Source organism: Colletotrichum abscissum, assembly GCF_030869225.1.
Source record: "Colletotrichum abscissum strain IMI 504890 chromosome Unknown Scaffold_10.1, whole genome shotgun sequence".
NCBI lineage: Eukaryota > Fungi > Ascomycota > Sordariomycetes > Glomerellales > Glomerellaceae > Colletotrichum > Colletotrichum abscissum.
The window spans coordinates 1,050,866-1,070,588 of NW_026849988.1; the positions used below are offsets into that span (position 1 = coordinate 1,050,866).

Sequence of the window (19,723 nt, forward strand, 5' to 3'; positions counted from 1 at the left end):
TATCAAGGAACGGTGTACTCGATACATTGCCCACCCACCTCAACTTCTCTCAGGCGGCGGACATACATCTCAAGCCACACCCATGCGCGCGCACATACACACACTGTTTCTCACTCGTCCCCTCCCTAACTCCGTCTTGGCATTCTCTGAATTACGCCACGCCCTGTGAATGCATATTTGAACTATCTCGATACTTGCGGCTTATTGAGCGCCACACTACGGAGTGATGGAATCAATATCGGGTCAAGGAAAATAAAAACATGCCTCACTCTTGCTCCCAGCTCTAGTCGTCATAACAAGTGTGACATGCCGAAGAACGAGGTTCCACGCTGAATGGTCGTCGGTCCATAAGGTAGTGTACAGAGTAAGGTATTGGAATTGTGAATGCGACGGAGTCGGGTTCCGGGGACCAAGCTGGATGACGAGGGAGAGGGAGAGAAATGGAAGGGAAGGAAACCTGAGAGAATGGAGCCCGAAAGCAAGGGCCTTTCAGCCCCCGCGGTGGCTGTGCAAGAAAATCAAGAGCCCCATCCCATCCATGCCCCAGCCCCCCAGTGCCCTTTGCTGGGAGTCTGGGACACACGCGAGTGGCTAAAAAGATCATCTCCGTCTCCACTCAAATCCACTCAGTGGCTTCTCATAGGTTCTCGGCCAGGGAACATCAGGTCCCGGTTCCAATTTTCACCTCGTAAACCGACGTGGCTTTGCAACCGCACTACCGACAGGCCAAGTCACCGATACTTGTTTCTCTCGTTCCACTATTGTCGCTCGCCCTGCTTACGGCTGCAGTCTCCAGGTGCCCTTCACTTGGTTCCTCCACGCACATCGCCCCTCTCTCTTCTTTTCCCCCGCAGCAGGCATACTGGGAGACTGCTACGCGGTTCAGCGGACAGTAAGAGTGCCCGTGGCTGAATACCTGCCGAGAAACCTACCTGTGCCTACCTTACCTGACGGAGAGCTCTCCAATTACTCCGTACAAACGCCTCGCATCACGCTTGCTACACTACACGCGCAAACTCCGCACACCTGGCCGGGAGTACCTTGATTGTACCTGAACATTCCCTCACCTCAGGGTTTGGGATCGACTCCCTCAAGCATGAAGCTAATGATAACGGGATCGATCGTTTCTGCCGATTTGCTCTTAGCATCACTCGTTTTTCAATTGTTGAGCCGCAATGTGGTCGGTCGCCCCTCAACGCGCTGCAGAGAACCAACGGAGAGGGCATGGCACCAGACGGACCGCACGACGGGTGGACGGGAGAGTGCATGCACTTCAATCAACACATCGTTGCCAGGCACCCGGCATGATGCCTATCTTCTTCCAACCCACCGGAGCCTCGCCTGGCTGTGACCCAGTGCCTTGCTCTGCTTGCCTTGCCCAGTCCCGAGGCCGCCTGGACTGAGGCTGAGGCTTCTTTGGTGGACGACTAGCATCCACCGCACAGTTTTCGCTTACAAGTTCTAAGGGATACGGCGGAAAAGGCGGCGTTCTCCTTTGTACCATCGCCGGCTATTCCTTCGGCGGTACAGAGATCATGGAACGATCTCGATAATCACCTCTGCTCAGGAACCGGAATCCCGCGGCCTTGGTTGCCAACTTTCTGCCCAGGCAAAACAACAAACATACGGACAGGTAGGCAAGCAGCGAGTCAGTCATCGGCCAATGAAGGGATAGAGACGACTCCGTCGCAAACCACCAACGGCGACGCCTTGGGTATTACATACTTCAGCTTTGGTCAGCTATTAACCCGTGACGAATCACCTCGGAGCCAGGTCCGTCCCTATTCGGCCATCAATTCTCTAGCTCCCCATACTAGTGCCTATTTTGTAACCCCTGGAGCTCGCGAGGCACCTGAACTGGGAATCATTTGGGTGGCACTTCATACAGGCGATGCTACCCAAATGTGGCTGAACCATCCAAACGGACACAAAATCGACAAAGCAGACATGACCAACGATGCCGCGGAGCATTTCCTACGGCAACCAAAAGTCGCATCCAACGTTCCGCACCTTCGATCCCGCGATCACTCACTGTCGAACCATGAGATCATTGGCCTAATCTATCCCTCACCTTCGCCGCCAAACCCTACATTACCACGCGGTAATGCCCCTTCTCACTCTCTTGTTGGATCGTATTCCTTATGACGACGACGTCCAGGCCCCGCGATGTGTTAGGCAAGCAGCAAATCCCACACCAGCACGTCGTGGGAAGAGAGAAGCCGCCGTGGTTTTACGCAAGCCTCTTGTGACTCTAATTCGTCATTTTCCGCTGCTATTCGCCCTTCTTCAATCTTCCTCAGCCTCTGGTGTGATGAGCGTGAGCTCTCCGCTGACTGATGGCCCCCGAGACGCTGCGTCAGCTGAGCCACGGCCTAGCCAGAGCTCATTTCGTCCCCTGCCTGTCAACACCCATTGGCCGCTGTCACTTTGCGCCGCTGATCCCTCGCTGCTCAGGACCTTGACGGGACAGCACCACTCACCTGAGCCCTTCCGAGTACAGGGCCTGGCTCTTTACCATGCTCATCGTCATCAATCGCCTGGCTCGATGGCGCGGGGCACCCTGTTGCGGGGACAACAGCATCCGTGATGATGCGCACCTCGATGCGCCAACCGCTGTGCCAGTTTCGATCAAGATGCCACGAGTTAGACTGCTAGGCAATCATCATCGCGAACGCCATTGCCTTGACTTGCCTGCCGTGCCAGCTTGCCACATCGTTGACACTCTCGGGTTGATCATGGTCGCAGCCCGCACTCTTCAGCTGAGGTACTCCAGCCTCGCCACATTTCATGCTTACATGGGGAAAGCAGCCTATTCAAAAGCTGACTACGTCATCTTTCACGGAGGTGTTCCTGTCACGAACAAGAGCCGCGCGACCTGGCCAACGACAGGATGACTGGATACCTTTGGCAATCCAATGACGGCAGTTGAATGCCCTGCTGAGCGAATCCAGTCGCCTGACTTCAAGATAGACTAGTCCCGATTCCGCACTTTCTGCGGTGAGGCTGGCTGAGGCCTTAGCGGTTCAGCAATGTGTCTCGGCAGGTCGCAAGTATGTGAAATGGCTTTGTGGTTTTGAGAATCGTCTAATTCCTCTGCCTGTTATTCATCGCTTCATTCTGTTGTAATTTCTGGCTGTGTCCCTGCCTCTGAGGATGCCCGTCATAGAGTCGCCGCACTTTGCTGAAGCGCAGAGTCTACTCTAAATCTTGGGTTGAGACAGCTAGGTAGGCTGAAAAGAACACCTGGTGTGCGGACTTGCATCCTGGTAAAGAAGGTGGAAATACCTCTAGGGTAGCAGTGGCGGATAAGAGAGCCGCTCAAGGTTAGTTACAACCTAAGTTCGTATTGTAGCCGACTCAATTGCCACCCACCTAGGTTGGTGAGACTTGACTTGCCTGGAAATCAAGCTATTGCTCATGTCGAGTGAGTTCCTACCTCTGATTGTGAGTCTACGCATAAGGGAGAAGTGAGCATCGGCCCGCACTCCCTTCTGGAGCTGCCTCGTTGGAAGAAGTGCTTAGGCTCTTACACTTCTGCTGGGAGTGCCCGTCCCATCACCTTTATTGCACGTTTCGCGAGAAGATGACGAAGAAGGTGTGCAAAGTAGCCTCAACGGCACTGAAGCCTCTTCAATATATTCATGGAAGCCTTGTGTGCCTCTCAGGTTCCGGAAGGGATCGCAGCCTAGCATCAACATCTGTATGAATTCTGGACAAGAGCAGAACCCAGTCGCGGCTGACTTGGAACATGGCGAGATGTTATCTCTGGTAAACTAGGAAGGCTTTCTGGGTAAATGACGTGCGTGCGTGGCTTGCGTAGTCACAATGTCTGAGTTGGCCGCCGAAGTCATGTTCGACAAAAGTTACAATTTTAACTTGACGTGTGCTCAAGTAGTTGAACGGAAACATTTGTCAACGTAGATGCCCTTGGTTAAAGTAGTGATTTTAGGAATCAATCCTGGTATTTGAAACCCTGAGCAAGTGTACTCAGCCCACGGGAATTACTTTACTATTTCAAATTTACTACTCTGCAAATTCTACAAGGCTACCTCGACTCCAGGCTTTCGTTTCGAGTCGAATGTGGAAGCCCTATTGCCAGGCCAGGGTAACTTGACAGTATAGCGCTTGAGAAAGACTTGAGTATGATTTGCCAGTTGCTGAAAGTCCTTGATAGGCTGCCCCAAGTGGTGCATCTATCAGTTATTTCAGTCAGACATCTTACCAAATGATAGGCTAACTTTGTCAATGGGGTCTTCGCTTTGTTGCGTTGTTGTGAAAATAAGAGGACTCTAGAAACTTTTCCTGGAAATGAGTACATTTTCCAAGGTCATAGTTCCACACAAGGTTCATAAAACCTGTTCCGCCGTGACGGTCATATGTGAGAAGTATTTTGTGCTCTCAACAGTGTCATCACGAGTAAGTACTAGAACTTCGATGTCTTACAATCCCTTACCATACTTGTTCACAGAATACTCTCTTTTGCTTGTGTACTCTGATGGTTGGCAATTAACATCTGCCTAAACAACGTTTGAGCTTTCAAGCAGTTGTGCAAAGCATTATCTTCCCACAACTTGGACCAGACTCACATCAATAAGTTAGGCATAGAGCGCTTGTCTGGACGCGCCACTGAGTGGAGTTATCAGTGAAACACAGACTGAGCAACTGCCGTAACTGCTGTCTACGGATTCGACGAAGAACAGGCGGAGGCAAATGGACACATAGCAGGCGAAGGACTTCAATCGGCATATGCCAGGCTCGTTGAGTTTTAAGGTGCCAACTTGCAGATTCTTTACAATCCACTTGTTGTGCTGGAGGATATTGCTGACTTGCTCTATTGCCATGCTATATCGGCCACGATACCGATGACGAGTCCACCTGTGCCTCCTTGACCAGACTGCTGAGAATGGGAGGGAGGGCTAACCGCAACTTCGTGTGGATAGGCCTCAACATCAAGTCATCTACACAGAGTCGACGTTTCTGTGATACTTCATTGCGAGCTGGCCTTTACCCTCACTCTCTCCCTGCCTCCATCCCCCTCCAGCCCTCACATACACTGGGTTGTCAACTCCACTCCGCTCTATCAGCTAGATTCTCTCAGCCCAAACTCAAGTCTACTCGCCCTAATCGAGAGGTCATGCCATGAGAGTATAGAACAAACAGCACCTCAGGTTTGGACTCAAGTGTACCGAGGTGGATGATACCAAAGTGGGCAAGAGACCTTGATATTCTCTCTACAAGCACGGAATCGCTCCCCGCCACAGGGAGGGGCACCAGAGGAAGACTGGGTACTAGATTTAGGTGACAACATATTCGTCTCACAGTAAGATAGACGGCAAGTTATAAGAATTATAACGATAAGTTGCAATTAATTTCCCAACCCAATGCGAGTGTACTGTTCTTTCCCCCGTATATCTCATGGAGCTATGCCATCCTTGACCGTTTACCACCCCCTATGGCGCTCTATCATGATGTTCCCATCTCGTTTCCCATGTTTTTGTTTCAATCGTCAAGTCATTAAAAGTCTTCTCATCGTACAAGTACACGTCGTTCAACGTTCAAACATTCATCAGACATCGCCCCTTCCTTTTGTTGAGTCCTCGCCACCTTCCCGTGAGGCGGTGTTCTTCGTGCTCTTCTTGTCTACCATTATTCATAATATCCATGCATTCAGTGGGCGTGCGCAACTATAGCCACGTAGGTGTCGTCTGGGATTCTTTCTATGATCCACAGCGTACGCTCAATTACCTTATCGGCTTGCAGCGAAGGGAATGAACGCAGCAGCTTATTAGGGCTGATAGATTGTTAGCATGTACAACTCAAGTCTAGAGGACGCGGAAAACATACCTCGGAGAGCTCATGAGCTGATCCCGCATGCCCATCAGCTGGGCTACAATACAGAGAATATTCAGATGGGGCCCGTAGGCGAAGAGAAAGTCCCACAATCTGAGGACTTCGGGAAGCGGAGGCGTACAGGCACATAGCGTCAGAACCGAGGGGAAAGCGTAGATCTCAGCCGTGAGACCTTTGGAGTGCAAGTAGCCGCTTAACTTCGAGTCGACCGTGGCAAGGACCTTGTCGACCAGCGCCAGACCCTTGTGTACGCCGTCCATAGCGCCGCGGATGTAGCCGGGGCATTCGCGCGTGAGGAGTGTGTAGAACGCGATGAAGGCCTCGGATTCGCTCCTTGCTGCGTATAGAAAAGGCGCGGCCAGCACGTTCATTCCTTGCACGTATGTTCCGGGCTCCGCAGCATGGCTGGATTCGGAGCCTTCTGTGGTCAAGGTGAGGGCCCTGGCACGGTTTCTGGCACCCGGCGAAAAAGCGGGATCTTGCGAGTACGCTGTGGCTGTCGACGTCGATGTCGAGCTGTCCTGCGATATGGAGCTTCTTCCAGTGCTGGGTCGCTCCCTGCGCTGCTCCTCCCGCACATCGTGTAGACGCCAGGCCACGGCGTTGAGGAGGCGAATCAGGCTGGCCTCGCTCACACGTCGCCTGAACAAAGGATCAGTCGTAAGGGTTCGAAAGGTATCGTTGCGAATCTTGGAGTAGGCTGGGGAGGCTCCGCGGTGAATTAGGCCCAAGTAGTCATCGGTCGGGAGAACGGGAGTATCTAGCAGGATGAGCCAGACGTATATACGTAAGGTTGACTGCGTGGTAATAAGTCAGCATTGGTGTATATGCTTGACGGGCATGAAGGGTAATGTTTACCATGCCGTCGCTATCACTCTTGATGCCCTCGCTCAAGATTTTGCGACGAGCCATACCTAAAGCCTCAATTGTCTCTCCTTCGGGGGGACCCTCTTTAATAAGTTGTTGGAGAGACATAGTCGCGTACTTGGGGCTGATGCCCATCATGCTGCGCTTGCCCGTAGCCAGCGCATTTATATGATGGATAACAGGCGCCGGCGCATCGCTATTGGATCGTCCTCGAGTGTGTCGCGCCACGTTGGAAGAAGAGCTCGGGTCGCGTCGCGTAGGAGAGATATTTCGTTGCGTGATTTGTGTCAAGCGTTGCTGCGAGATCAAGGAAGGTTGATGAAGGGGTTGAAGCTGAAGAGCAGCCTTGGAGCCAAGGTTATGTGCGGATTGCAGTTTGCGAAGGCGATGGGTACGCGGAGACGGTGGTGGGAGCAATTCTGTGGTTTTGGCTTGCGACAAGTTGTGCGCCGGATGGGCGAGAGGATCTCTTGGGGGACTCGGCGGCATCTTTGCGACTGAAGAATTGGACAAGCTACATTCACTAATTGAGGGACAATGGGAATATACGACGGGTTATTGGAAGAGTATCTTGAAAGATTGGCAGGGCACGGTATCAAGAACCGCTAGAAGAGAAAAAAGGGGCAAGACAACAAGCGTAGCGAGGTGACCAACACCTCGTGGGCTGCTATTTTTGGCCCGGAACGGGGAGGAGGTTGGTGATTGCAGACTCGGTGGTGTAGATGACAAGCATTGCAGGTGTTGGCGGCTTGGAGTTTGTTTTCTGACTAAGGCAAAGCGAGTTGTTGCCCGGGGGGAGAGGGGCTGTTGAGGACTCGCGTCGGTCAATTGCCCCGTGTTTTTTCGCGTACCAAACTCGCTGGCGACCAGCAGCTCAACGATTCCAGCGTTGAATGTGTTTCATGCTGCTCATTCTAAGAGTTCTAGTCCAGCCTCGCCGGCCGAAAGTGTGAGACCTCCGTATGGCATGCAATCCACTTTCCGAAATTGGGCAAATTCGTAGCAATGACTCCAATCTCTGAACGAAACAACCGTCAAGAAGGCGAGAGAATATTGATCATCGAGGCTGGTACCTGGAAAACCGGGGCAAGCAACTGAAAGACTACCTTATTGACTTAATCTTGAACTTCCTCTTTGAGCCACAGCGTGCAGGTCCGGGTCGACCCCCCACAGGCGGGGACCCTTCCGGAACCGTCGGCGCAGATGTCCCGAGTCGGTTGCGGAAAATCGTTAAACCCATTCGGAGTATCTCCCCGTCGATTATCCGAGCTGAACATCCTTCCTTATGTCAGCCTTCTGTTGTCGCAAGCTTGGCGTCATGGGTGCGTCTTTAGCTGCTGGTCCAAGCTGGCCCATGACGTTGGCCATCCGTAACCACATCCGCTTTACGGATCTTCTTAGCAATAGGCAACTCCAGTCTCCAGTCTCTAGTATCCGGAAGGCCAGGCGACTACGGATTCTGCCCACACAATGGAGCAGATTATCCCGGAACCCCATTCCGTGAATCCATCTTGCCATCGTCTTTCGCCTGGGGCCGAGCATCCCCTGTCTCTCTCCAGACTCTTGAGCATCTCGCAGTTTGCCGCCATTGTCGACGGTCTGATTCGCACGTGCAGTGACCACGAGGAAGTGCATCACACGTCCCGACAATCATGGCCATCTGAGATTCTGGTCCGAATCTGTCAAGGACCAACCCAGCTTCTCATCTCGTTCAAAAGCTTCGCACCACACTTTGCGAGACAAGCAACCAGTCAAGGCGAAGAAGTCTCAGAAGGGTCCAACCAGGTTGAGCATCTCCGCAGCCATCTGCCCCACTCTCTCATCACCTCAAACAAGGGTACTATTGCACCATCGCCAAGTTGCGGAAGCTGAACCTCATTGGTCAGCACACTAGGTACCGTCCCAAATGCGGTAGTTCTTTGGATACTCGTCTCCTCCCCGTGGAAACGTGTGTTGCACAACTGGGAACACTTTGGCATTTGGGCATTGTCCCTCACCCGACAGTCTGCTCTGATTTTTCATCGTCTCCAGTTTATCACGTCGGTCAACAAGGCAGCGCTTCGCCCGGCTCCATGACTGACGACACATGAGCATTGGCATTCTCCAATTTCTGCAGTCTGGCCACAGGAAACCCGAGCTTTCCCCTCGTGCACCTGTATCTCTGACATGCCGCGTGGTCAACCAAGTTGAGACTTGAGAGAGCGAGTGAAATCACGCAATAGTTCCCTCCGAGACCGCATCTTTAGCATGGTCCGTTCCTCCACTTCATCACAGCTGAATACGCCGCATTGTGCATATAGAGTACTTCATCCAATGGCGCTTATTGAAAATCGTACGGACGAGCCCGTCTGATATTACCAATTCGATATCAAATAAGCAAGAGAGCGCAGGTCCCTTGTCTGGTGGGTATAAGATAATTGGGCTCGCAGCATGTACCGACCCCCATTGCCCGTCTCCACTAAGCTTTGAATGGCAAAGACTCGATGGCGACATCGCCCCGGTTTCGACATCGCGGGAGGAGTGCGGATACTACCACCACAAAGAGCTTCTGCTGACACCAACAATTGTTGCTATTAAATCCGCGCCATTGAGGGATTCATACACCCCCTGTCAGAGTTTTCCTTCTCTCTCGAGTCTCTCTTACCGTCGTCGTCTTCTCCTCGGCTCTTCTGCAACGCTCATTTCTTGGCTGCCGCCGTCATCCCGGTGCCACATCTCTTGGCCCATGAGATCCATCGTCTTGTCAAGCAAGAATGCCTTAAGAGCCTCCCTTGGCACTCCACTACCGAAGTTTCTGAAGTCAATTAAAAGCTTGTCTGCCTGCCTTCCTCAGCCTAACTTGAAGAGATTGTGAGAGTCTCTGAAGAGCTTCGAAGAGCTTCCGAAAGATTTGAAGAGCTTCTGTTTCAGTCGCACAACCCGAACAGTTGCTCCAGACCACTTAGGCCACACGATACAGATATCTTGTCGCCACTATTGTGTGAAGGGTTGTTGTCTCTCATCCCTTCTTGTCAGCCACAAGCGCTTCTGTCGCCATTTTCGCACGCCGCCAAATTACGGCGTTTTTCCTGTGTCGGGAACTCTCTCGCTCATCGTTGAGTCGGCCATCGTTGTCTCGACCAATTAATGCCCCTTTGGCCGATTGCGCAACTTTGCAAGGGCTATCAAGTAGCGACAATCTCGCACCTCCTGCCCCAAATCGCCACCCCCGTCGAGCCTCCAGGACTGGAAGCGTTCTAGTCACGGTTTGCACCATTAGCTTCTGCCCACTACGCACCCCGGTTCCCATTCCTGCTGCCCTTTCTCGACCGCCAAATCCCACGGCGACCCCCGTGGACCCAGGAGTGTGGCACGGTGACCACCCCCGGTGACTCCTATATAGCCTTGGGACACCTTCGCCAAAAAAGGAGCGAGGTCCTGTGTGCTACTCGCCTCTGTAGTCAAGAGCTTGACAAGTAATTCCTCAGAGTCTCAGCCGGTTTCCGGTCCGATCAACCACCATGTCGAGCACAAGCACCAAGATTGGCCATGGCCTGGCCAAGGTCTTGGGCATCAAGCTCGAGAAGCCCGAAAACGAAGAGATGTTGCGCGGCGAGTCTGTCTTCTCTGTCCAGTCCTCGGACACATTCGTTGAGGAGGAGCCAACAACGGCTGAGTGGCTCCTCGAACTTCTTCCCGACGGCCACGAAGTCCTTGCGTACATCCGCTCTCTCTTCCCCTTCCTCAACTGGATTGGTCACTACAACCTGCAGTGGTTCCTTGGTGACTTGGTCGCCGGTGTCACTGTTGGTGCTGTTGTGGTACCCCAGGGTATGGCTTACGCTTTGCTCGCAAAGCTTGATCCTCAGTTCGGTCTCTACTCATCCTTCATGGGTGTCATTATCTACTGGTTCTTCGCTACATCCAAGGATATCACCATCGGGGTATGTAAATCCTCTTCCAAACCACATTGATACTCTACTAACTGACTAATAGCCCGTAGCTGTTATGTCCACTGTCGTTGGTAACCTCATTACCGATGTCCAGGCGGACTTTCCCCAATACGAAGGTCATCAGATTGCGTCTGCTCTAGCTATCATTGCCGGCGCCATCATTCTCTTCATTGGCCTGATTCGAATGGGATGGATTGTCGACTTGATCTCTTTGACCTCTCTGTCAGCCTTCATGACTGGTTCTGCCATCAGCATCGCTGTTGGCCAATTGGTCACATTGTTGGGCATCAAGGGTGTCAACACAAGAGAGGCTACCTACCTGGTCTTCATCAACACCCTCAAGGCCCTCCCCAAGACAAAGCTGGATGCTGCCATGGGCCTGACTGCCCTCACCATGCTCTACCTTTTGCGGTTCATCTTCACTAGTCTGGCCAAGAAGTATCCTCAGAAGTCGAAGCTTTTCTTCTTCCTCTCGACCTTACGAACTGTCTTCGTCATCCTTCTCTACACCATGATCAGTTGGCTGGTCAACATGAACAGACGGTCAAACCCGCTGTTCAAGATCTTGGGAGAAGTTCCAAGAGGTTAGTGCAATTTTCACTCGGCTAGTATACCGTGATCTAACCAAAGTTACAGGTTTCCAGAATGCTGGCGCCCCGAAGGTCGACACCGACCTCATCAGCGCTTTCTTGCCTTTCCTGCCTGCCAGCGTTATTGTGTTGGTCATTGAGCACGTTGCCATCTCGAAATCTTTCGGTCGTGTCAACAACTACACCATCAACCCGTCTCAAGAGTTCGTTGCTATTGGTGTTACCAACGTCATCGCACCTTTCCTTGGCGGGTATCCCTCTACGGGCTCGTTCAGTCGTACCGCTATCAAGTCCAAGGCTGGCGTCAGAACTCCCTTCGCTGGTGTCATCACTGGCCTTATTGTCTTGCTTGCCATCTACGCTCTCACGGCTGTGTTCTTCTACATCTCCAGCGCGTCACTAGCTGCAGTCATCATCCATGCCGTCGGCGATCTTATTACGCCGCCCAACACTGTTTACCAATTCTGGCGTGTCTCGCCCCTTGAAGTCGTCATCTTCTTCGTCGGTGTCTTTGTCACCATTTTCTCTTCCATTGAGAACGGAATTTACGCCACAATCTGCATCTCTGCCGTGCTGCTCCTCTGGCGCATTCTCCGTAGCCAGGGACGCTTCCTCGGAAAGGTCAAGATTCACTCCGTCGTCGGCGACCACGTCATTGGCGAAGACCACCGACAAGTCATTGGTGAGTACGGCACCTTCAACGCCAGCGATAACGCCGCCCGCAACGTTTTCCTGCCCATCGACCACGGCGACGGATCCAACCCCGAGGTCTCCTTGGACGAGCCGTACCCCGGCATCTTCATCTACCGCTTCTCCGAGGGCTTCAACTACCCGAACGCCAGCCACTCCCTCGAGTACCTCACCGATTACATCTTTGCCCGGACGCGCCGCACAAACATGCAGTCGTACGGAAGACTGGGCGACCGCCCCTGGAACGACCCGGGCCCGTCCCGCAAGGCCAAGAAGGCGCAGGCCCAGATGCACGAGGAGGAGAACAGACCGACGCTCAAGGCCATCATCCTTGACTTCAGCTCCGTCAACCACGTCGACCTGACGTCCATCCAGCAGCTCATTGACGTCCGCAACCAGCTCGACCGCTACGCATCCCCCGACAAGGTGAACTGGCACATTGCCTGCATCAACAACCGGTGGACCAAGCGTGCTCTCGTTGCCGCCGGTTTCGGCTACCCCGTCGACCGCAACGACGGCACACAGCACCAGTGGAAGTCCATCTTCAGCGTCGCCGAAATTGGCGGCTCCGAGTCGGCGGCTGCGGTCGCGGAGAAGGAGGCCCACGAGAAGGAGCTCTCGACGCACGCGCGGGGCGCGAGGACTATTGACGAGGAGGCCTTGGGCAAGGACGGCGCATACGACCAAATCGACCCCGTCTCGTCGGGCTCGAGGAAGGGCGGCGCCGGCGCCGGCAACGTTGGTGGCGGCCCCAGGAGGAAGGGTGTCGTTGTCCACGGCCTCAACAGGCCGCTGTTCCACGTCGATCTAACGAGCGCGCTGCAGAGCGCCATCGCCAACAGCGAGGGCAGGGGTATTGATGAAGAGGATGCAGAGGACCCCAAGAGTCCCAGCACCTCTAGTGATTGAGGAAAATGTGGAGGGTTAGGGATAGAAACAGATGTATAGCGATTTTTTGATACCCTAGGTGGGAAATTTTATTGAAGAAAGAAAGAGTCGGTGCAAGATATCAAATTAAGCACATAGAAGATGTTGATGACGATATATCACACTGTGAGGAGAGCAAGTTTGCGTCTTGCAGTTAATCTTATGAGAATTGAAAATACTACGATCCAGCCATCCGAGTCTCATTTAAGTGATTTGTTGTTCATTTTGTTCTAGGCATGTAAGTACGTAGAAAGGCTCAGCCTCGAGGAATTTCTCTGTACGTAATTACCCTCCAGCAAAGGATACTAGCATATATATCTCTCTTTGAGTTGATCCTGTCTCAGGACCCGTTGAATTCGCAGAGTGATAAGATGTTTCCTTCGGATGCTTCCTGATGATGTATCTTGTTCCCCGGTGTCGGCAGATAAAACCCCTATATTGCCACTATCACGAACTTACACACTTCAAGCTAAACCGTCGCCGCCCTTACGTCTCAGACCACAATCCTCATAAAATAATATATTCTCCGTCACAATCTACTCAAACAATACGACCCCACAGCCTACAACAATTTTTTTTCTCGTCCTCCCTCGTCCGACGTTCCCCCAATCCTCAAAACCAACATCACATCAACACCACGCATCCAGAACCCACCTACACCAACACATCTCCACCAAAACACCAAAAACAATCAAAAGACATACAACACCAGGTATTCGCTGGTCGTCACCGACCCAACTACTAATCCGGCCCTCATTGGCTTATCTATGGGAGAGCGGACGGGATCCCGAGTTTTCCAATGGGTATGGTCGTATGTGGTTGTTTGAAGAGGGTAGGGCATACATGATGGCAGAGACGACAGGATCTTGATTACGGCTGACGCGATGAATATAATTCTGTCTAGCACCACAATGTAATTTTGAATCAGAAAGGCGCTTTGGTTTCTAGTTTTTCATTGAAAATGGGCTCAGTTCTGCATACGAGGGTATGGGTGTGGATGTGGATTGAGACATAGACAGCTGTTTTGCTCGTCTTTACCCAGAGGACGAACGACATGAGCATCCGCGGATCTCATAGCCATGCGCAGTTCTGTAGTTGACCGTTAACGGGGCCATTTTAAAAACCGGATCTAAAGTGGTGCCGGTTGATATGCCTCCAAGTACCGGAGAGGGTAAAAGTTGCCGAGGGTTACAAGACTGATTTATCCCCCTCACATGTTACGACGACTCCGTCAACCCATCACCGTAATCTTCTCTGGAGAGACAGAGCCTTGGGTACAAACAACGATGTAATCTTGATAACCTGAAGATACCATTCAAGATATGTTCTCGGCACCAGGATACTATGCGCGAGTCCATGGGGGCCTCTGCGTTGATTTCCACCGCTGAAAATACTGAAATGCACGGAATTTGCAAAAGTCACCCAAATAGATTATTCAAACACCGCCAATAGACCCTATAGTAAACAGGTGTAATTTCACCTTCGATCGAAAAGAGTATGAGATATGTACACAACCGTGAGCCAACAACACTATCGTCACAAGCACCTACCCTCTCACAAGGGTCTACCATCATACACGGTCCCGTACGGAACGGTCTCAATGTCTCCATGACAAGCTCTATCATAGGCCGCCAGCTCAGGCATGCCCTGCTGCACGTTCAAAAACGTCTCGAGCTCGCACCAGCCGTCTAATCTCGTGACATCGCAATCGGGGAAACTCCAGCCCAGCGGCACGGTCCTCTGGTTCAGGACAAAGTGAATGTACCTGGTCTCCCCGCCGTCCTTCTCGTACCCGGAACGGTCGGCCTTGAACGGCTTGGGCGTCTTAATGACCTCAATGTCGAGCCGGGCGCCAAAGGGCGTGATGTGGGAGACGGTGAAGTTGTGCGGGCCCGGGTACTGCGTTGGCTGGAGGAGTTGAGCGAATTGCTTCAGGCCAAACGCCGTTAGGATGGAGGCGATGTTTGTGTCGTGGGAGAAGTCAAAATAGAGGCTTTGGTTGAGCGGGAACGTGACTGTGTTGTTGTCGAGTGTCACGTTGATCTGAGACCCAGAATAGCCCAGAGTATGGTTCTGGAGGCGCGCAATGACCTCTTGTTGATAGCCGATACCAACAGCGCGCTGCAGCCTTGTCAATATCGGGTCATTCAGCGCAGTATGAGATCTTTACATACACCTGTGGGGTTCTGGAATGCGTTATTGCCGGCAAACATGAGGTCGACGGAGTAGGAGAAGCCGACCCATTCCTCGTAGGTGAACAAGTCGCAGAAGACGCTAAAGCCGTATGCCACCTGGTTCAAGGTCAGTCAAAGGCAATACAGTCTCCTATCCGACAGAAGTTCTCACCGTCTCGTAAGGACACATGGTCTGAGCCGCATAGGTATCATCGATGGTCCAGTCATATCCCTCCGCCAGATCTTTCAGCCGGGCAGTAGCTGGAAAGAGTTGTCAGCGGCATGTACGACTACGTAGAATAGCAGCAGGCAGGCTCACCATTGGCGAGGTAGTTTGAGATCCAAACCTTGGCAGCATCGTCGCCTCCATTCTGCTTGCGAGCGTTGGGGCAGTTCAAGTAGCCGGCGAGCGAGTTGTTCGCTCTGTCTTGCTCAATGATGACCTCGATGGTGGCATTGTTTGTCCTGATTTCCAAGTCAGCTGTAGGCTTCACACGCGTCAAGTGGAGCACTATACCATTCGAGACCGAAGAAACCCGCCAGCCAATACTCGGCCGACTTCAGCATCCTGTCTTGCGTCTGCAAGCGTGTTAGTCACGAATCCTCAAAAGCTAGTAGTAAGTACTCCTGACGTACAGTTGTTCGCACAATGATCTTGCTGTTCGGATTATACAGCGACGAATACATGTACGAGTGCAAAATGCCTAATCGCTCATTAGTCTTGATGCTCCAAGCCTTTGCGTGAACTGTCTAGTATCAGGCCACCCACCAGAGTCGAACAGCTCTTGACGCCCTGCGGATAATAAGGTCAGCGATTTAGGACACAGACAAGATAGCAGTAAAACGAACCCTTTGGAACCAATATCTCGTGTCCCAGTTGATACTTCCAGTTATTCAAGAACTTCAAAGCACCCTTGGCGTTCAATTTCTTGCCAGCCTTTGCGATGCGCTGCCCAAAATCGGCTACATTGGATCCTGTGGTGGGATATCTAGATCCGTGGCGAGAGAGCATCTATCACAGGTTAGTCAAAATAAGCATTTTCCATCGCGACCTAAGAAGCAGCCACTGAAGTCCAGCCTTAGCTAGCTCTGATGTGGCTTACCTGAACTTGAACGATATCGGCTCCTTCCGGCAGCGCGTATTCCTCAACACCAAAGCCAGGACTCGGTTGATACGGGGTAAGATACCTAAACGCCCGAGAGTTGAGCAATCACTTTCCCCCTTCATCCGTGTACATGGCACGCAACTTACCCCATCATGTTGAAAATGCTCTCATTCTTGCTTCCCATTCCTTCGATAGGGATATCCGTCTGCAGCGGCGCATTCGGCACAAAGGTTCCCGTCGGAATTACTCTCGTCTGCGCCATAAAGGCAGGTTTACCAGTCGCCGTCGGGCCCGCCCACAACTCCGGACTCGTCCTGAAGTACTGTGGCACGTCATCGGCCGGCCTACACGGGCAGTTCTCGAGGTTCTTCAAGCCGTCCAATGCGTTCGGGCCCCGTCTCACGCCGCCATTGTCCCAGGCGAAGCCCAGGACCACAAATGCGAGCATACATCCCACAAAGGCCAGGGCGAGCGCGATAGCAATGGTGGCGCGACGGCGGTTACTGGGCGAGTTGTGAGAGCCGTCACCGTGTAGATCAATGTCGACAAACGCGGCGCCGGACGTCGGCGTCGGCGGCGGGAGGGCCGGGAGAGGCTTCTCGCTGGGCAGAGCTTTTTGCCTCCGGCCGGAGGAGCCGGAACGGCTGCGACGAGGCTGCTTCCGGGAAAAGTCGTCTTCCTGTCCCGGAACGCGGAGATAGCCACCCTGGCGGGGTGCCATAGTTGCTGCAAGAAGTCCCTGTGGAGGACTGAAATTTGCGCAGTGCTCGATGAGAGAGGGAGAGTGTGGCGGGAGGGATCCGGCGCTTGAAAGGAGGTACAAGTCACCCCCTTCGGAGTTGACGGTCCGCTGAAGGCTTTTCTTGCAGGCGATGCACGACACTCCTTGGCTTGGGAATCTGCAGCTAGCAATGTCCAGTCACAAACTGCCGGAGGTTGCACCGAGACACCAACGGGACGCAGAGCTCGTATGCAGGCAAGGTAGCCTGGTAAGTAGGTAGACAAAAGAGGGGGGCGTGGAATAGGCAAAGTAGAATAAAGTACGTCAAAGCAGGATTCGTTTCACACTCGGGGGTACAATCCCATGTATGGAGCGCTTGTTTCTTGAAGTGGATGGTGCCTAGAATGGACATGCAGCTCTCAAAGCGGCACTATCAGGCCATCAGGCGGGCAAACCGAGGTTGGCGTAGGCGAGACACGATGCAGAGTGAAACGTGTGCGCCTGAAGGCGGTTGGATGGACCGATTGTGAGGTGCGGCAGTAGGGTATAACGGGTGCCGATGCAGGAAAGAAGGGATCTTCTTGGACACACATGCGGCGGGCAGTCGATCCCCAGGCCTCGGGAGCAACGTCCGTGATTCCCCAATTGGCCACCTGGATGGTCAGTGCGATGGGAAGGAAAAGGCAACTTTGCAGAACGGGAAGGGCGGGAAGGACGGGCGAAAGCGAAGAAGCAAACAAAGGGCGGTCAGGTGTGTGTCGTGTGCGCAAGACCATCCAATGCCTCTTTGCTGTAAGGTCAGGTATCCGTAAGAGAAGGTTTGATAACGTCGCGATGGGGAGGTGTCGTCTGAGGCGGCCAGGAGGAGCTCAAGGTAGGGAGGCTCGCGGTTAGGGGGCATCTGTCGTTGGGAGCGGCGCCTTCTCATTCGACGATGCGTGGCCCCATCGGCAGCTTACCTTCGCGGCTTAGCTCAACCGGGAAGGCGGATCCGGTCCCGACGACGCACAGCCAACAGCCAATGACACGGCCTGGTCTGGCTGCTCCGGCAGATGGCTCCTTGGCCTGTGCTACAAAGTACATAGTTAGGTAAGGTAGGTGCCCTAAGACTCCCGTCTCTGAGTGATGGCTCTTGGTCCTTGAATGATGAATGTCAATCTGACATGATTCCTACTTACCTAAGCACGCGATAAGGTACACATCGACTTCACTTTCCATGGCACTCTCAGGTACCCTAGAATTCAGTCGTGAGAGTCCGCGGGTATTCCTACCTTCCCTTACCTTGACTTAGGCTGGACTGAAATGAACTGCTGCCGCCGAATGCGCGGAGGCATCCCCGGGCCAGCTCTGTAGCCCATCACTGTCAACGCATTCCCAGGTCACTTTCAGCCGTTGACGAACCGACGTCAATCGGGCTGCAATCTCGATCCATCCATCCACACAACTAATACTCCGTACAAGTATCACCAAGCAATCGCAACACCCGTCGCTCATGCTTGCTTTTTCCTTCTTCATGGCCATCGTCCGCTCCCTCCCCCACGCCCCAATCAACTCTTTCCCTCAAGGCCATGTTTCTCCCGGCTGAGTTCCAGCTCCAGCTCCCCGACCATCGCATCTTTTAGCTACACAGATTCTGACACCTAAGTCGCGAAGCGAGCATCGCGGGGAAGCCCTACTGCACCTTGTCCCAACCTTTCAACGTCAATCACCGTGCGTCCACTTAACTTGGGCCTTCATGTCCGCGCTTGTAGCAACCTGCAGCTCTTTCAACGATAGTCTTCCCAAACAGGACTCATCCAAGTTGATTAGTGATTCCACGCAGGTGTCAGCCAGTCGATTCTAGGCCTAGGGTTTTGTGACAACCCCCCGCACTTACATACACCCATTCGTCACTCATGGTCACTTCTTTCTTCTTCCACTCCTTCGTACTCGTCTTGGCGCGCTGTTGAGAAGAAGAAACTATTACTGGAGCTCTTGTGCTCCACAGTACGTGTCTTCAATGTCTCCGCCGCTTCTCCTAGGCGTTCCGAACCAGACTCCTCCTCCTCCCAAAGGTGGATCCTAGCGTCCCTCTTCTCGCAAAATGGGCCCCGTTTCTATCCCTCCGATCGATCGCCCACGCTAGGAGCCGATGACAACCTCCCCGTCATGTACAGGCTATGCCGCCATGGTTTGATGGGAAAAAGAAAGAAAACATCGAGTCCTGGGATGGCAAAGAAGCAACAAAATCAAAATAAAATAAAAAATGTACAAACGCAAGAAGCGGGGGCGCTGGCTGCACACATCCATCTCAAGACCTGCTAGCGAAGGACAAGCCGGTAATGCCGACCTCGGACCACCGCCGGATTTCTCACCATTTCCAATTAGGTAATCACGTCAAGCTTGCTATGGCTGCAAGGCTGTTGCAAACCAACCGGCAAAAATCAAATTTCCTTGACATGCACCCTTGAATTTCGTGCGGATACTCCTCATACTTCACCCTCGTCTCGTCTGCATGGAACACGTATCCTGCTCGTTGGTGACAAGCAACGTGTCTGCCCAGGATCACCAGGTGGTCAGCGTCATCGTAAAACCCCAGGTCCTCCAGGCGACTAGGACCGGACTGAAGACATTGGCAAAAGCAAGAAAACATCCCGGCGTAGGGGTCCTTGAGACGGAGCTGATGCATTTCTGGAATACACTCCAAAAGTTCCCGCATGGCGGCGTCCTCTTTCACTGCCCACTTCTCATGCATACCTCGTTTTCTTTTCGCTCCTCCCTTCCCTTGTAGGGGTGCGAACGCAAACTCGCCGTAGATTTGCTCCCGCTTCTGCCCTGGGCGCCAGCCCGGGGCCATAGATTGTAGCCAGCGATCCGGCATTCCCAT

General features: G+C 52.9%; 7 protein-coding genes across 7 annotated transcripts; 3 read left to right on the forward strand and 4 right to left on the reverse strand.

Annotated features, from left to right (window-relative positions):
• Positions 1 to 2,171: 2,171 nt before the first annotated feature.
• Positions 2,172 to 2,789, reverse strand: CABS01_05277 (uncharacterized protein; the record flags this gene model as incomplete). Its single annotated transcript, XM_060538647.1, has 3 exons — positions 2,172 to 2,333; positions 2,481 to 2,613; positions 2,674 to 2,789. The coding sequence occupies 3 exons, from the start codon at positions 2,787 to 2,789 to the stop codon at positions 2,172 to 2,174; spliced, it is 411 nt and encodes a 136-aa protein (XP_060405819.1).
• Positions 2,790 to 5,667: 2,878 nt separating this feature from the next.
• On the reverse strand, positions 5,668 to 7,206 carry CABS01_05278 (TBC domain-containing protein; the record flags this gene model as incomplete). Its single annotated transcript, XM_060538648.1, has 3 exons — positions 5,668 to 5,791; positions 5,845 to 6,647; positions 6,709 to 7,206. The coding sequence occupies 3 exons, from the start codon at positions 7,204 to 7,206 to the stop codon at positions 5,668 to 5,670; spliced, it is 1,425 nt and encodes a 474-aa protein (XP_060405820.1).
• Positions 7,207 to 8,187: 981 nt separating this feature from the next.
• On the forward strand, positions 8,188 to 8,589 carry CABS01_05279 (uncharacterized protein; the record flags this gene model as incomplete). The annotated part of the gene is made up of 1 exon (XM_060538649.1): positions 8,188 to 8,589. One exon carries the CDS (start codon positions 8,188 to 8,190, stop codon positions 8,587 to 8,589), a length of 402 nt encoding a protein of 133 aa, XP_060405821.1.
• Positions 8,590 to 10,217: 1,628 nt separating this feature from the next.
• On the forward strand, positions 10,218 to 12,838 carry CABS01_05280 (sulfate permease; the record flags this gene model as incomplete). Its single annotated transcript, XM_060538650.1, has 3 exons — positions 10,218 to 10,640; positions 10,693 to 11,233; positions 11,286 to 12,838. The coding sequence occupies 3 exons, from the start codon at positions 10,218 to 10,220 to the stop codon at positions 12,836 to 12,838; spliced, it is 2,517 nt and encodes an 838-aa protein (XP_060405822.1).
• Positions 12,839 to 14,410: 1,572 nt separating this feature from the next.
• Positions 14,411 to 16,857, reverse strand: CABS01_05281 (histidine acid phosphatase; the record flags this gene model as incomplete). The annotated part of the gene is made up of 10 exons (XM_060538651.1): positions 14,411 to 14,977; positions 15,031 to 15,147; positions 15,203 to 15,291; positions 15,350 to 15,495; positions 15,548 to 15,609; positions 15,667 to 15,734; positions 15,800 to 15,823; positions 15,880 to 16,042; positions 16,134 to 16,218; positions 16,283 to 16,857. The coding sequence occupies 10 exons, from the start codon at positions 16,855 to 16,857 to the stop codon at positions 14,411 to 14,413; spliced, it is 1,896 nt and encodes a 631-aa protein (XP_060405823.1).
• A 419-nt stretch (positions 16,858 to 17,276) lies between these two features.
• CABS01_05282 (uncharacterized protein) lies at positions 17,277 to 17,940 on the reverse strand (the record flags this gene model as incomplete). Its single annotated transcript, XM_060538652.1, has 2 exons — positions 17,277 to 17,725; positions 17,817 to 17,940. The coding sequence occupies 2 exons, from the start codon at positions 17,938 to 17,940 to the stop codon at positions 17,277 to 17,279; spliced, it is 573 nt and encodes a 190-aa protein (XP_060405824.1).
• Positions 17,941 to 18,349: 409 nt separating this feature from the next.
• On the forward strand, positions 18,350 to 18,442 carry CABS01_05283 (uncharacterized protein; the record flags this gene model as incomplete). The annotated part of the gene is made up of 1 exon (XM_060538653.1): positions 18,350 to 18,442. One exon carries the CDS (start codon positions 18,350 to 18,352, stop codon positions 18,440 to 18,442), a length of 93 nt encoding a protein of 30 aa, XP_060405825.1.
• Positions 18,443 to 19,723: the final 1,281 nt, after the last annotated feature.